The sequence below is a fragment of the Stigmatopora nigra genome, chromosome 5 (assembly GCF_051989575.1).
Source record: "Stigmatopora nigra isolate UIUO_SnigA chromosome 5, RoL_Snig_1.1, whole genome shotgun sequence".
Classification (NCBI taxonomy): Eukaryota; Metazoa; Chordata; class Actinopteri; order Syngnathiformes; family Syngnathidae; genus Stigmatopora; species Stigmatopora nigra.
Window position 1 is genome coordinate 2,123,256 of NC_135512.1, and position 17,361 is coordinate 2,140,616.

Genomic DNA, 17,361 nt, shown 5'->3' on the forward strand with positions numbered 1-17,361 from the left:
TGTGATTTTTTTGTGTACACAAGTACACACTTGAATACACAAATTTGCACGTACACACAAAAAATGGTTGTGTGTACATGCGGCTTAAATTACACCCCCCCCCCCAAAAAAAAAATTAAGGTTATGTACACTATGACGCTTGTCATGTGATTGACAGTAGTTTTTTGTTGTTTTTTTGTTTTCAAAACTCGAACATGATAGTCTTCACCTTCATTGTCCCAACACGGTATAATCATAATTAATTTTTTTAAAGGTATTTTTACAAAGCAGGAAAAAAATGAACCAAAAAATAAAAATCAGTGCAACTGAAAACATCAAATTTACATTAGAAAATTGCAGATTGTGAATTAATATTGTGCTTTTCCTTCCCCTTGTTCATTTATACACACTCACACATGCATGTATATTGGATTAAAAATGGTAAAATGTGTTATTAAAGCTGGGCAAGTTAGGGCAGATTAGGGTATGATTATTACTACTGTATGTATATTCTCTAGGTGTCAAAAGTTTTAAGACAAGAGTCATGTGAAAAACATGAGATTTTTGGGTACTCGGACGTTTGGTCGCCCGGACGTTTGGTCGCCCAGACGTTTGATCGCCCAGACGTTTGATCGCCCCGGACATTTGGTCGCCCAGACGTTTGGTCGCCCCGGACGTTTGATCGCCCCGGACATTTGGTCGCCCGGACGTTTGGTCGCCGGACGTTTGACAACATAACAGAGTTTACTGTTGAAATCAGCTCTCAAAATGATATTCACCGGGTGACCAAAAGTCCGGGCGAACAAAAGTCTGGGCGACCAAACGTCCGGGCGACCAAACGTCCGGGCAACCAAAAGTCCGGGCGACCAAACGTCCGTGCGACCAAACGTCCGGGCGACCAAACGACCGGGGCGACCAAAAGTCCGGGCGACCAAAAGTCCGGGCGACCAAACGTCCGGGCGACCAAACGTCCGGTCACGTTGTTTTGTTATATTTTGGCAAAAATTAACCATTGATAAAAGGAAACTACTTGAAAAGCATTATTTTTGAACGTGTTACTAGTGCTAAGTTTCCCACTTTGCTTAAATGATAAGATGACATCCAGTTTCTCCATAAGAGCTATCTGGAAGGGGCGGGGCCACGGTTCTCGGCACCTCGTCGGCGTGTGCGCCGAAGCTAATCGGGCGCGTTTAACCGTCGCGGCTGGCCGAGCACGCCCGAGTCGGCGCGGGGACGCCGAGCGCTACGACGCTAATGACCTGCTCCCTGCGCTAATGCGGTGACTTAAACACGCTCGCTCACCCCCGCCCTCGCTTTCGTTCGTCTCAGACAACGCCGGAGGCAATTTGCCGCCGCGCTCGTGGAAAATAGTCGCCGTTTAAATAGATGGGGAAGGTATTCAAGGGAGTATTACAAGAAAATGGTTGGTGGGTTTTTTGGGGGGTGTTTTATTTTATTTTTTATACTTTGTTATTGTAAAACCTAATCGATGGAACTTGAAAAAAATGTTTTAGTTTTATAGTACGTTATACAGTGGAATGAATTAAAAGTATTGGGGAATGAGCCATGGAAACAAATCATAATAATAAAATGTTTAGTTTAAAAAAATACAACTAAAAATGGGAAAATTCTTAAATTAAAAAAAGGCAAAAATAGCAAATTAAAGGTTAAAAATAAATAGGATTGCCTGAGTTGAAATTTACATAGGATAAAAAAGTCAAATACATTTAAATAAATAAATTAAAAGGTAATATTTGAGATATGAGTATTCGTGCTATGTGAGGAGAATATACACTTGATAGTAAAGTAGGGAGTACTGCGGTAAAAGTTGATTTAAGATATGAGCAGTTAATGTTTGTCATAATTGACAAGAAAATACTTTTTAGCTTTGAGATACAAGTACTTAAATTAAAACAACAACAAATTAGTGTCACTTTGGCTGATATTTCCATCACCAAAAAATTGATTAATTTTTCCTTCCCCTATAAAGACGTTTTCAAAATAAAGTAGGCCGCCCTGAGATACAAGTGCCTTGACTTAAGACAACTTGAAAATGATCCTTCAAAAATTCCCCCAACTTTCAAATCTGATTGGTCGAAAAACGATGCCTTGTGTTGTTAACACTACAAATTGTTAAAAATCTCAACTATTGCTTTGACTTACTTACATTCAAAGTAAGAAAATCAACACTTTCTCTCGAGTTTAAAACAAAAAATTGCATTTTGGTCCACCACCACTAGAGGGTAGCGACAAACATCTCGCTACCTCCCAATCCCGCAAGATTTCTCCAAATTTTACCACCCAAATATTGCCGTTTTAGGTTGTTAAAGTGGATTTGTGTTTCTGTTAGCGTTTAATCGGGCAAAGATACAGCACCCCTGTCTTTTCTCGCCATGATGGATGAAGCCATTTGGCCTTCCTCATTGCTATTCCGTCACCGACTCTTAACGGCTATTTGTAAGCGCACAAAGAGCTTTCAGTGTTAGCGAGGAAGGCTCCCAACGGAGCTTGCTGATTGGTCAGATGTCCGCCACTCACGTTAGCGAGGTTTAAGGTCAGGTCAGATGAAATCTTGCAAAACGGGGGAGTTAGCTACTAGGCAAGAGGGGCTTTGTTCATTTTCTGGGAAATAACGGCTGTCAAATATGACAAATATTTCACTTTTTAAAAATTGCTAAATACGCATTTTGTGTCAAAACTGTTAAAGAAAATAAAATGTAAGCAGTTTTTTTTCTTACAGCAATTGACAGGAAAACATTTTGCAAGTTTTGGTTTTTTAACTTATCATGACGATTTATTTTGAAATCCAATGTCATGTTCTGAATAAGTATATTAATAAGTGTATTATTTTGAAAGTTCAATTGTATAAGATCTTGAACACGAAAAATTCGAGTTAGCATTAGCGTTAGCTAGAACCAAAACGTAAGTAATTGTTGATTTGCTGTATGGATTTATATTTCTTCACAAGAATTAACTATTAAAAAATTAAGCTATTTCAAAAGTATTAGACAATATTAAGCTTTACTTTTTTATGCTAGTCAAAAAAGGGTAAAAATCCTAAAATTCTCTTAACCTATTACCACATACTTACTTTTTCCCCATAGCTGTTAATTGATGGGATGTATTTGGGTATTCTTATGTATTATAAAGAAACAAAATCCAGTTTTTTTAGGGGAAGGGGTTCTTTGTACTACGCAAGATTGCAAAATAGCAGAAGAAGAACGTAAAAATGGTAAAGTTGAATATTGCACATTATTGCTTTTTTTCCCATAGCTATTAATTGATGGGATTTGTTTGGGTATTCCAGATGTTTTTGGGGGGAAGGGGATTCCTTGTCCAACGCAATATTGCAAAACAGCCGATAAAAGGACATAAAGGTTCTTTCTTTAGCTCATTGTCAAACCAACATGTTATCGGTCCCTGACGGCATCACGGAATGGAAGCCCTCCTTAAGACATTTAATTCTTCTCTGGCATTTCAGCCATGTTCTTGGCTTTTCTCTCTAAGCCATCTCAGGAGAAACAAAACAAATTGAGCTAAATGCTACAACGGGATGCCTCAAGTGGCCTTTCAACCAAATACTTTTTAGCCTCAGTCATCATGGGGTAAATTCCAATTTCTGGTTACGGGAAATTGAACCTTTGTCAGGTTTAGAACAATATTAGTGTCCTCAGATTTGAAAAGGTTAGATTCCATGTGACTTGGTCTGAATCTAAGACCCAAAAGATCTCATTTGGGTCACTTGAATGTCAATTCCTGCCAAATCTCCTAACACCAGATCCCTCAAACTGGTTTTCCAAACCAAATGTGGACAGGGTCACCGATCCACAAGTTCTAGTGAGTCCTGGTCTAGTTAGGACCTTGTGGGGGGGTGGAGAGTTCTGGCAGATATGCTTCAAGACTTTAAAAGCTACACCGTAGCTTTAAATTTAGGTGTATTCACCCTTACTGTACTGTTTGGGCCGGTCTAAACCAGATTCAAAAGTTGGTGGTGTACACACCTTTGTGAGGTGGGATGTACGCATATCAGTGAACTGGTGCCAATGGTCCAAGACTTTGTTGACTTGGTGGAATCTCTGAACCAGTTGGGAAACCACATACTTTTGGTGGGATGTAATAGGCTTCCATTTACAGAGGCATTATGGGAAAAGACTATCATGGCAGCTTCCCAGAACCCCCTTTTTAGCCCGTTGAGTTGACGCTCACAGTCACACATCCCATGGGGTACCGCTATTGTACCCCCAAAGAAATGGGGCGAGGAAGAGGCAGGAAAAGCACAATATTCCTGAACCAAAATATACATTTGAACTGGATCCACAGTAAAGGGGAGGCCTTGGCTCCGCCTCCTCCAGTCAAAATTGTCCATCATTGTCTCCACGCAGTGGCTCCGCCCCATGGTTCTACTTCCTTCAGGCGCCTTTACTCCCAGGTCCTTCGCTCCGTGGGCCTTTACTGCCAGCAGGGCGGCGCTAGAGAGCCGAAGAACGGGCACGAGGCAGTACCAGTGTCCCATTCGGGTTTTCTTCGCTCCCATTGGTCGGCTGGCTGTCGGAACGTCGAAAGACGGTGAAGGGACAAACGGGGGAAGGGAGGAATCGTAGGAGGGTTAGGGTCGGGATCCGGGTTTTCGACTCACTGGACACTAGGGGTTCTTTCGCTTTTTACGAGAAGGTGACTGTAGTCGGCTAGTGGTCCCAGACCCCCTCGATGGCCGAGCATTTCGGGCCGGATGAGACCCTGCCGTTGCCCGGGGTAGGGCATGCCGTTGTAGTTGGGCGCCTCGTGGATCCAGCGAGGCTCCACGTAGTCCACGTGGTGGGCGGGGGCCGAAACTACCCGCCGTCTGTCGGGGGATTCCCGAGGCGTGGCGGGGTAGATGTAGTCCCCAGCGGAACTCCGGAGAGCGCCCGCCATACGGCCGCCATTACCCTGCCCGCCTCGTTGAGTGGAGAGGACTAGGTAGCGTTGGCGCTCGGCGTGCGGGGGTAACAGAACCTCGCCCGGTTCGTCCATCCGGACCATTCCCGAACCGCCTCCCTGGAGGAATTTGGAGCTCAGGTAGATGACGGAGTTGTTGGGGCACGGGGTCCCCAAGGGGGTGAGGAAGGTCTGGCTCTGGTCCCAGTCTCCGTCTTGGAGGCGAAGGACTCGTTTCTGCTGTAGCGGGGTCTGCTCGGGGGTGGGTAGCAGGCCAGGGTCCACGTCGCCCTTGGGCCACCCGTTGATGCCGACAAAAGGGTTGTCCACTTGGGTGTCGCCGCCGTTCCGGCTCACGCTCATGACCGAGCCGCTTCGGCCTGGTCCGAGTACCGTTTGTTCTTTGTCGTTCTTGCGCCGGGCCCCTTTGGCGCCGCCCCCTCGCCCGGGGCGGTTGCGGTGACTCATGATCCAGCAGACGGCCAAGCCGGAGAAGACGGCGCCCGTGGCGAAGGCAGAGACGGCCGACACTACCAGCAGGTTGACGGACACCAGGCCATCGGGGTCTTTGATGAATGTCTCTTTGAGTAGACCTGTTTGGACAAAGACACGTCAAATTTGGGTCAATTTAGTGTATAAATGCTGTTTAAAATGGCTGTCATTGGCATTGAATGGTTATTAACTGGAATTGACAGAAATTGAAGATTCTGAATTTTAATGAGTACCGTATTTTCACGACTATAAGGCGCACTTAAAAGTCTTAAATTTTCTCCAAAATAGACAAGGCGCCTTATAATACAGTGCGCCTTATATATGGAAAAAATGTCATTCATTGAGGGTGCGCCTTATAATGTGGTGCGCCTTATATATGGAAAATACGGTATTTAGCTTCTACAGTCAAGTTTGAAATAGAATAAGGCTGGAAAACAATAAAATCTGTACTGACACTGATAAATGCAAAAAAAAAATATTGGATAAACAATAGTACTTTAACCAATAGTGGCCTCCACGCAGAATAAAAACCAAAAAATCCTTTAAAAAAAAAAAAAAAAAAACGAACTGTATTTTCACGACTATAAGGCGCACTTAAGTATTATATTTTTCTCCAAAATAGACAGGGCGCCTTATAATACAGTGCGCCTTATATATGGAAAAAATTAAAGTGTCATTCATTGAGGGTGCGCCTTATAGTCGTGAAAATACGGTAAAGACGATTTTCGGATGTTGGGATTTGCAAATAATTAACGTTAGCTTTGCATTTTTGCGCTTTAATCCACGCATTCACCATGAAAACGGCGAGCAAGGTCGCTTTCATTTGCTGAACTTGACTTAACGTCAGTCAACATCATGTCCGACCGAGTATTACGTTGCCAGTTTTGCTGACAAAGGACTTAATTAAAGCAAAAGAGAACATTGATTGAGTGACAAGGCCGCTTGATTCATCTGCGGGTCACTCAATAAAGACTTGCCGCTTTGTGGCTAGGGCGTGAACCCTCGTCAGCGCTGCGGCCAATCACATTGATTTGCCTGTCAAATTGAATATGCTGAAAGTAATGGGAACATTTATACACAGTTGCCAAATACTAGCAATTGAGTTTTTTATGCCAATCTACCGTATTTTTACGACTATAAGGCACACTTAAAAGTCTTAAATATTCTCCAAAATAGACAGTGCGCCTTATAATCCAGTGCGCCTTATATATGGAAAAAACAGAAAACTAAAAACCACCACTGTCTGATATTAAAAAAAACAAAAACACCTGAACTGAAGCAATACTGTTAAATATGCAGATGCCATCTTAGTTTAAAAAATCTTCCATCATATAGCTCCTCCCCCACTGCAAGATTTTATACAAAAAAACAATCAAAACATCAACAATGGCTGGCTCTAGAGGTGACTGTAAAGTAGTGAGTGCTTCATACCTGGAAGTCAATAGCAATTACCGTATTTTCACCACTATAAGGCGCACTTAAAAGTCTTAAATTTTCTCCAAAATGGACAGTGCGCCTTATAATACAGTGCGCCTTATAGTCGTGAAAATACGGTACTAAATAGGCATTTTATACCAAAAACTTGAATGCCTTTCTTCAGCCATTTTGAAAAGTTTGAACTCTTTGTTATTTCAATTTCCTCTTTTCAGAAGATGTACTAAAGAAAAAAACAAAATCTTTTCCCAATACCCCCATTAGCACCATTAGCACCGTTAGCACTATGTGCAACAATTAGCTCATTTGTCTAAGGCCTCTCGCGGCCTAGGAAATCCACTTTTTCGTACCCGCGGCGCATTTTTCTTCCTCCCGCGTTACCCCCCATCCCTCCCGCGAGTTCATCTCGTCCTTGGGCATTTCCCTAATTGATCCGCAGCATCCCGTCTTGCGTGGGCGCTTCACCCGCGCACACGCTATCGTTAGCATAATGACTCCCCGGAGAAGGGAACGTAAAACCAAACTTGAGACATGCTGCTTATCTTTTTAAAAAGAAACACATCCTCACGAATGCCACAACCGTTCCTTCAAAGCTAGCGTTGCAAGGCATTCTGGGAAAGAAAGCCACTTTACGTAATCAAAGTCATTAAGCAGACAACTTTGCTTGGACAGCACGCTAACAAAACTAGTTTCGGCAACAGTGGATTAATGACATTTTTAATAAGGCTGCTCTATGCACACATGCATTTATAAATCATAAAAAAATATAAAAACGCCAGAGAGAATTCACTTGGATCTTTTACTGGGTCAACTCGATGTTTTCCTGCATCTCAATCACTTATTTTGGTTGTGTTATTGTTCTTTTAGCGTCCATTCTCTGTGCTAGCATCTATTGCTAACATGCTAAAGGTTTCCTCGTCATTCTCCTGAGTTTTGGTCTGGAACTAGCATTTATCCCACAACAGCGCCCCCATTCTTCGCGGTGGTCATATAGTGTAACTGCAGTTTAAATTTCTCAAATTTTTATCGAATTTTTTTTAACATTATTAATGACGATAATTATCGTTACTTCATCGCACAGGTCACCAAAACTAACTTTTATGACTACAACATAGAGTGTGCTTAACATAATTTTCAGTTTTCATCAGCAGGGGAGCTAGAGTTTAAGAATGTACCCCTACAGAAAATTTAAATTATTATTATTTTTTTTGTGTAAGCAAAAGGGCTCCCTGGGAGTTTTTTTTGTGTTTTCATCCTGGTCGTCATTACACTCCCGAGCGACCTATCGTCCGAAAAATGCGGTGATTGTCAACTCAGTTGGGGCGCATCAATGTTTTAACATCTAACTGAACAAAAAAAACTAAAAAACAAGCGCGTCCAAGCGGCCCAATGGAGTGCAGGTTATTTTTATTTGTCTTATCTCCTCACAGATCGCCTCGTCCTCGCTTGAAAAGGCAACGGCGAATGGACCGTAAAGATTTTACAACCAACCGGAGGACAAACGCGCTTTACGAGCCCCGACTAAAAACCAACTTTCAGCCCAAGTAAGGAAAAATACTGCATTTCTACCTTGGTTTTTTTCTGGGAGGTACTTTAATGATCATGCTTGAGATGTTTTGATTTAAGGTGATTTTATTTTGACGGGATTACATGCAGAAATACTGATTTAGTGCTGCCAAACGTCTAAAATCATATTTTATAGTGGGTAAAGAGAATTTTGTGATTTTATGACCCTTTTTGTGGCGTTTGCCTGCAACGTGTACCAAAATAAAGCTGAAAAACATAGAATTTTTTTATGAAATTGCAAAATGACATAGAACTAACAATAAGGCCACTTTTTTCAAAACTGTATTAGTCACTAATACTAATAATTAGTGCAAAGAATGAGTAAATTATCAAAATGTTTAATCAAATAATTTTTCTTTTACATTAAGAACAATATATTATGAACAAGAGAATAACATAACAACATAAATAAAGTATGTGCAATTTTAACAACACTTTTACACAGTTAAACATATTTTTAAGTGTGTTTAAGTGTAAAACACTGCGCCCCTAGCGGATAATACAAGAACTACAAATTTTAAATGAAAATTCATATTTTTTTTATACAATGCAGCTTTCTTCCCCGGGCCGTACTAAACCACCAGACGGACCGGATCCGGCCCGCGGGCCGTATGTTTGACACCCCTGGTCTAAAATCATATTTCATAGTGGGTAAAGAGAATTTTCGGATTTTATGACGCGTTTTCTAAGTTTGACTGCAACGGGTACAAAAATAAAGCTAAAAAAACGATTTTTTTTCATGAAATAGCTCAATTTTTTTCAATAGTTCAATCATTTAACAGGAAGTTAGCATGTGACTTTCAAAATAAGAGTTTGGACTAGGTGAAAAATGCAAAACTCGACGTTCCTTTTCGAAATTAAGTCCAAATGGCGAGCTAAAAAAAAGGAATATTTCAATATTTGAATATTTTTTTCATGTAAATTACTTAATATTTTTTTTGATTTTCATATATTTAAGACAAAATACCCCCTAAGGACAATATGTAAGAAAAGTGCGCTAATCCAAAAGGATGACTGAACTTTTTTTTATCAATCTCGGTCACGTGCACTTCTTGGCTTCTTCGCTTGTCGTAAACACATTAGCATGCGAGGGTGGAGGTCGCGGGGATGAAAGCCCCTCAGATCTGCAACGCTACGCTGACGCAGTCATAACTCATCAAGCTGAGAAGTGCACACCCGCCACATGAGCACCGCCCCCCCCTCCACCCGCGTAAGGCTTCCGAGCCACCTCCGGTCGGGTTTTAACGCCCACGACGTGAAAGACGAATCCTTATGGCGCATTAAAAGTTCCTTTAAGCAACGGTAGCCGTTTTTTTAACTGTATAATTAGCCGCAAAAACACTTCCCGAAACGCAAAGTCAAACTTTTGGGGAAATAATTAGCGTAAGTTCTTGTATATTAGCGAGATTTGGTGTTTGACTTTTGTATTTTAAAACAGTAGGTGGCGATAATGCTACAATGTGTGTGTTCTTGGCATTTTTAAAACTGAAAATTATGTTAAGCACACTCTAACTTGTCGCAAAAGCAAGTTCTGTCCTTTAAATGTATTTTAAAATAGTAGCTGGCGATAATACTACAATATGTATGCATTTTGAAGACTGAAAATTATGTTAAGCACACTCGTTATTACAAAGGCAAGTTTTGGTGTCTGACTTCTATATTTTAGAACAGTAGGTGGCAATAATACTACAATATGTATGCATTTTGAAAACTGAAAATTATGTTAAGCACACTCGTTATTACAAAGGCAAGTTTTGGTGTCTGACTTCTGTATTTTAGAACAGAAGGTGGCGTTAATACTCCAATATGTATGCATTTTGAAGACTGAAAATTATGTTAAGCACACTCGTTATTACAAAGGCAAGTTTAGGTGTCTGACTTCTGTATTTTAATACAGATAATACTACAATATGTATGTTCATGGCATTTTGAAAACTGAAAATTATGTTAAGCACACTTGAGCTTGTCACAAAAGCAAGTTTAGGTGTCTGACTTTAGTATTTCAAAACAAAAGGTGGCGTTATTGATACAATATGTATGTTTACAGTGTTTCGAAAACTGAAATTATGTTAAGCACACTCGACCTTGTTTTCGTAAAAGCAAGTTTTGGCGTCTGACTTCTGGATTCTAAAACAGTAGGTGGCGATAATACTACAACAGGTATGTTCATGGCGTTTTGAAAACGGAAAATTATGTTAGGCACACTCAACCTTCTTATCGCAAAAGCAAATGTTGGTGTCTGACTCCCATATTTTGAAACTACAATATGTATTTTCACAGCATGTTGAAAACTGAAAAAAAATATGTTAAGCACACTCTACCTTGTCGAAAAGCAAGTTTTGGTGTCTGACTTTAGTATTTCGAAACAGTAGGTAGCGGTAATGATACAATATGCACGTTCAGTGTTTTGAAAACTGAAAATTATGTTAAGCACACTCGACCTTGTTATCGTAAAAGCAAGTTTTGGTGTCTGACTTCCATATTTTAAAACAGTAGGTTCATACTACAAAATGTATGTTCACGGCATTTTGAAAACGGAAAAAAATATGTTAAGCACACTCTACCATGTCACAAAAGCAAGTTTTTGCGTCAGACTCCTGTATTTTAAAACAGAAAGTAGCGATAATACTACAATATATATGTTCACATCATTTTAAAAACTAAATTATGTTAAGCACACTACCTTTTTGAGCAAGTTTTGGCGTCTTCATATAAAATTACTGTCATTTCAATTTTTTTTCCGATGCCTACCATTTCTTAGGATTCAAAGGATGAGATGCCCCTTTTGAGATCATTTTTTTTAATCCCCAATTAGCATTTTTATATGGAGGCACTCGGCAGAAAATTCGCAGTTCAGCAGCGAATGCGTTGAGATTTGCATTAGAGAATAACCGTGTGCTAAAATCATCAGCGGGGTGCTATGGGGAGGGGGGTGCTTGACTCAGAGAGCCATGTAATCAGAAGCTTTGTTTGGCTCCCCATGAATAGCTTATTCTCTCAGCGCGCCGCGCTCCAGATCGCGTCCAATTCCTTTTTTTACGGATTCAATTATGACTGGAGACTTTGTTTCTCGGTCAAGTTGATGTGAAAAGCACATTTGGAAGCACCGCGTCCAGTCCAAACAATGAAAAACCAACCCTAAGCAACAAAGAAATCCCACGTACCCAGTCACTAAAATTCTGATGGTTTAGGGTTGAAGAAAATTCTAATTTTATATAATAATAATAAGATTTATATACATTTCCTCCCAAAAAACATGCTTTAATTCAGACTAAAGCTGTTTAAAAATATCAATTCGATTATATAATGTAGAATAAAGTTTAATCTAATCTAATTAAAAACTGTATTGGTGGAAATGAAAGAAACTGGTTGCACTTCCCCTCCCGTCCACTAGTTGGCAGCACCCAACCGCCATGCCTTGCAATCTAATGAAATAACTGAACAAAGAAGTGCAAAACAAAAACATACTGAATGAGCTTTCACAAATAAATGGATATAAAATGTACTTTTATGTCCATTTTGTGAGTTTTTCCCAAAATTATATCCACAAAAACCCCAATTTTAAAGCGTAGTATCCCATTTAATCGACATAATATCCCGATACTAATCGCATCCCTCGATATAAGCCAATTCCGACTATTAATCCGAAAATATCCCAGTTCTCGTAACATCGTAACTCTCTTTAAAATGAACAGTGAAGGTCAAAACCGGCAAATAAGCCGCCAGGTGGGTGGCCGCCAATTCCGAGGACGATCTCAATCAGACACACGCCGACGGCGTCCAATCCTGACATTTCAATCAGTCCGTTTCCCGTCCGGCTACGTTTGCCGGGAACCAATCTCGTACTTGAATGGGGGGTGTCGAGGGATAAAAAAAAAAAAAAGGCCAACGTCGGCAGCAGGTGGGTCCCGATTGCCCCCTGGGCCCCCCTTCGCCACGTGATATACGGATTTGGCCTGTTAGATAGATTAAAGGCATTGATTTGGGGAGTGAGCGGCGGCGGAGGCGAACCCGCCAAGCGGAACGCTGCCAATGAGCGCCTCCTTGTTAGTTATGGCCTATTTATCCTTTGCAGGGGAGGCTTGGCACCTTTCCCCCCTAAATGAGAATTTGAGTTATTGTCTGGTTGCTGTCAAACTCACAGTCCGAGGGCCTAAATCCAGTCCAACACATGATTAGATGTGGCCTGGCAAAGCAAATTATTTCGTTTATCACATATATACACATGTACATGTATGTACATGTACATGTATGTACATGTACATACACGTACATGTACATACATGTACATACACATACATGTACATACATGTACATACATGTACATACATGTACATACATGTACATACATGTACATACATGTACATACATGTACATACATGTACATACATGTACATACATGTACATACATGTACATACATGTACATACATGTACATACATGTACATACATGTACATACATGTACATACATGTACATACATGTACATACATGTACATACATGTACATACATGTACATACATGTACATACATGTACATACATGTACATACATGTACATACATGCACATACATGCACATACATGCACATACATGCACATACAAGTACATACATGAACACACATGTACATACGTACACACAAGTACACAAGTACACATGTACATACGTACACACAAGTACACAAGTACACATGTACATACATGTACACATGTACATGTATGTACACATGTACATACATGTACACATGTACATACATGTACACATGTAGATACATGTACACATGTACATACATGTACACATGTACACACATGTACACATGTACATACATGTACACATGTACACACATGTACACACATGTACATACATGTACATACATGTACATACATGTACATACATGTACATACATCTACATGTATGTACATACATGTACATACATGTACACATGTACATACATGTACTTGCATGTACTTACATGTACACATGTACATACATGTATACATTTTTGACACCAATTTTTACATTTTTACACTTTTACCGCACATGAATAACGTCTCCAAACTACTACTCATCGATATTGCTCTTGAAAACCCCCTTATCGTTCAATCGCTAGCTTTTAGCTTAGCATTCTGTTCATCAAACTAGAGTTGCTTTACTCCAACGATCCTGTTTTTCGTCTGTTTTCAACTAGCTTTAAAAAAGCAAAGTAATCTTTGCCCTAATTTATCTTTTGATCCGACATTGACATCAATATGTTTTTGCTCGAAATTGCTTTTGAAAAACAAACAAAAAAAGCAGCTGCACCAATCCAACACGATAACGCGGGTATCAGCTGTGTCACTTTCACCCAGTTGATGAGCTCCTTGGCCACGATACCAATCTCTCCGGCACCCCCAACCTCCGCACGCGAACTACTTAAGCGACCCCATCTCTTTCATCGGCGAGTCCCTCCCACACGGAGGCGCCGCCGCTTTGATCGGGCGGCGTTATTAAAATTCCGCGGCATGTCTGTACTTCCTAATATTTGAAGTGCGCCAGGATGCAATCTTTCTTTTAATAAACAAGCCGACAGCTAATAACGACAGCTCCGCCCATGCCGGCTTCCCCTTGAAATTGAATCGGCCCTTTGACTTTTTGCGCCGAGCCAGGAGAACGCCATGTTGGATTACTTGACATTTCCATCAAATAGAATGGAGGGAGGAGTGGGTTAGCAGATGAGATATGCATACCTGGCAACTTATGCAATTTTTTTCTGTATTTTAGATGTGTTTTTTATCATTTCAATTGGTGTACGCCGTATAACTTTTGTACAGGAAAACAATTTATCTTATACAGTCCATTTTTTTTGCAAAACTGATCTGGTTTTACCGCTTTTTGCTTCTAATCCAGATCTTCTAAGTCACGAGAACGTCATCATCGTTGACTGTTAATATTGTCAGGATGATACGCGCATATGTGTCAGTCACATCCGCCTTTTCACTATATAAATATAGCGTGTCAGCAAGCAATGTACCCAGTGTCAGCGCCATACAGCGATTTTTACAGAATCTTGAATTTAGTAAATACAAAAGGCGCACAGAATGATTGGGCGCCCCGTCCATTTTGGGGAAAATTTGAGACTTTTAAATGCGCCTAATGTAAGTAAAAATGTGTATACATGTATATGTTTGTGTATATATATGTATGTGTATATGTATGTGTATATATATATATATATATATATATGTATATATATGTGTATATATACGTGTATACGTGTGTATATATATGTATGTGTATATGTATTTATGTATGTGTATATATGTGTGTATATGTATTTATGTATGTGTATATATGTGTGTATATATATATATATGTGTGTATATATATATATATATATATATATATATATATATATATATATATATATATATATATATATATATATATATATATATATATATATATATATATATATATATATATATATATATATATATATATAATATATATATATAAATATATATATATAAATATATATATATAAATATATATATATAAATATATATATATAAATATATATATATAAATATATATATATAAATATATATATATAAATATATATATATAAATATATATATATAAATATATATATATAAATATATATATATAAATATATATATATAAATATATATATATAAATATATATATATATATATATATATATATATATATATATATATATATATATATATATATATATATATATATATATATATATATATATATATATATATATATATATATATATATATATATATATATATATATATATATATATATATATATATATATATATATATATATATATATATATATATATATATATATATATATATATATATATATATATATATATATATATATATATATATATATATATATATATATATATATATATATATATATATATATATATATATATATATATATATATATATATATATATATATATATATATATATATATATATATATATATATATATATATATATATATATATATATATATATATATATATATATATATATATATATATATATATATATATATATATATATATATACGTGTGTATATACGTGTATATATACGTGTATATGTATGTATATGTATGTATATGTATGTATATGTATGTGTATGTATGTGTATGTATGTATATGTATGTATGTGTATGCATGTGTATGCATGTGTATGCATGTATATGTATGTGTATGTATGTGGATGTGTATGTATACATACATATATATGTATGTATATGCATGTATATGTATGTATATGCATGTATATGTATGTATATGCATGTATATGTATGTATACATACATATATATGTATGTATATGCATGTATATGTATGTATATATTTATATATGCATATGTATGTGTATATATTTGTATATATGTATATCTAAAATGTCTTTTACTGTCTGTATTCCTCTTGCTACGGTAACAATGAAATTTCCCAAATACGGGATGAAAAAAGTTACCGAACCTCATTATTGCTTAATAAAGAGAATTGCAATCATTAATAAGGGGCGAAAATGGTCGAGATTGATAGGTAAAGATATGGGAGAAAAAAATAGGGCGCCGGCGTGGGCCTGGAGTTCCTATTTGATCCCGCCACTCACTTCCCACTCTCATGACTCTTGGCGTCTGATCTGCCGAAGCCATTCCATGCAGCCTTGAAAATGTCTCCTCCCCACGACGCCTCTCTTTCTCTCTCTCTACTTGGCGACGTGATTTACCCTTCACTCCGAGTGGAATTTCCCCCTCCATATCAATTTAAGCGGCACGGGCCGGGGGGACCCGATGAAAATCGATTCTCCTCGCGGCCCGGCGCCTTCTTCGGGGTGGGGGGGGACGACGTGCTTTGGCTTTGGTATCCATCTTCCTTTGAACTCTCCTGACAAGGCGGAGCCTAAATCAGTCTACCACTGACTGGACTGAAGGGGCATTAAAAAGAAGAAGTGTGGCTGTCCACAGCACTAAAATGCCAGGCCTAAATTACTTTGCTCTTGTTTTGAAAAGTTCCAGAATCATCTCCAATAGGGCACACTTTAAAGTCTAAATTTTTTTACTGATTTCGGACGGGTTGCCCAATCAGTTGGTGCGCCTTTTGTATGAATTAAATTCAAGATTTTGTAGATGTCGCTATATGACACTGATGTTGGGTACATTGCTTGCTGACGTGCTATATTTTTATATTACCATATTTTCACGACTATAAGGCGCACCGCATTATAAGGCGCACCCTCAATGAATGACATTTTTTCCATATATAAGGCGTACTGTATTATAAGGCGCACTGTCTATTTTGGAGACAATGTAAGACTTAAGTGCGTCTTATAGTGGTGAAAATACGGTAATTGCTATTGACTTCCAGGTATGAAGCACTCACTCACTACACAGTCACCTCTAGAGCCAGCCGTTGTTGATCTTTTGGATTTTTTTGGTATAAAATCTTGCAAGGGGGAGGAGCTATATGACGGAAGATGCTGTAAACTAAGATGGCTGATCTGCATATTTAACAGAATTGTTTCAGTTCAGGCATTTGTGTTTTTTTTAATATCCGGCAGTGGTGGTTTTTCGTTTTTTGGTTTTCTGTTTTTTTTTTCCACATATAAGGCGCACTGTCTATTTTGGAGAAAATTTAAGACTTTTAAGTGCGCCTTATAGTCGTGAAAATACGGTAAAGGTTTTTTTTTCAAATTAAAATCACCTACCTAAGTTTCTATATTTGAAATGATCAAAAAACATTATAAAATACAGGAAAAACGTATAAGTGTGCTACCCCAGGTGGGGAACACCCTCAATGGGCACCCAGGTCCAATCTGATTGGACATCTTTTGCCATCATCACCAAAAAAAAACAAGAACAATGCAATACAATACAATCTATGAATGACACCAGTCCCCTATGAAGCAAAACAACCCCAATTTCCCA

At 38.3% G+C, this 17,361-nt stretch overlaps 1 protein-coding gene across 1 annotated transcript in view; it reads right to left on the reverse strand.

The window, feature by feature from the left end:
- Positions 1 to 1,403: 1,403 nt before the first annotated feature.
- The window catches only part of sema6bb (sema domain, transmembrane domain (TM), and cytoplasmic domain, (semaphorin) 6Bb), a 65,016-nt gene continuing 49,058 nt past the window's right edge, over positions 1,404 to 17,361 (reverse strand). The window contains exon 17 of the mRNA XM_077717251.1: positions 1,404 to 5,489. Within this exon, the coding sequence (XP_077573377.1) occupies positions 4,612 to 5,489 (878 nt within the window). The 3' untranslated portion in view covers positions 1,404 to 4,611. The remainder of the gene's footprint in view (positions 5,490 to 17,361) is intronic.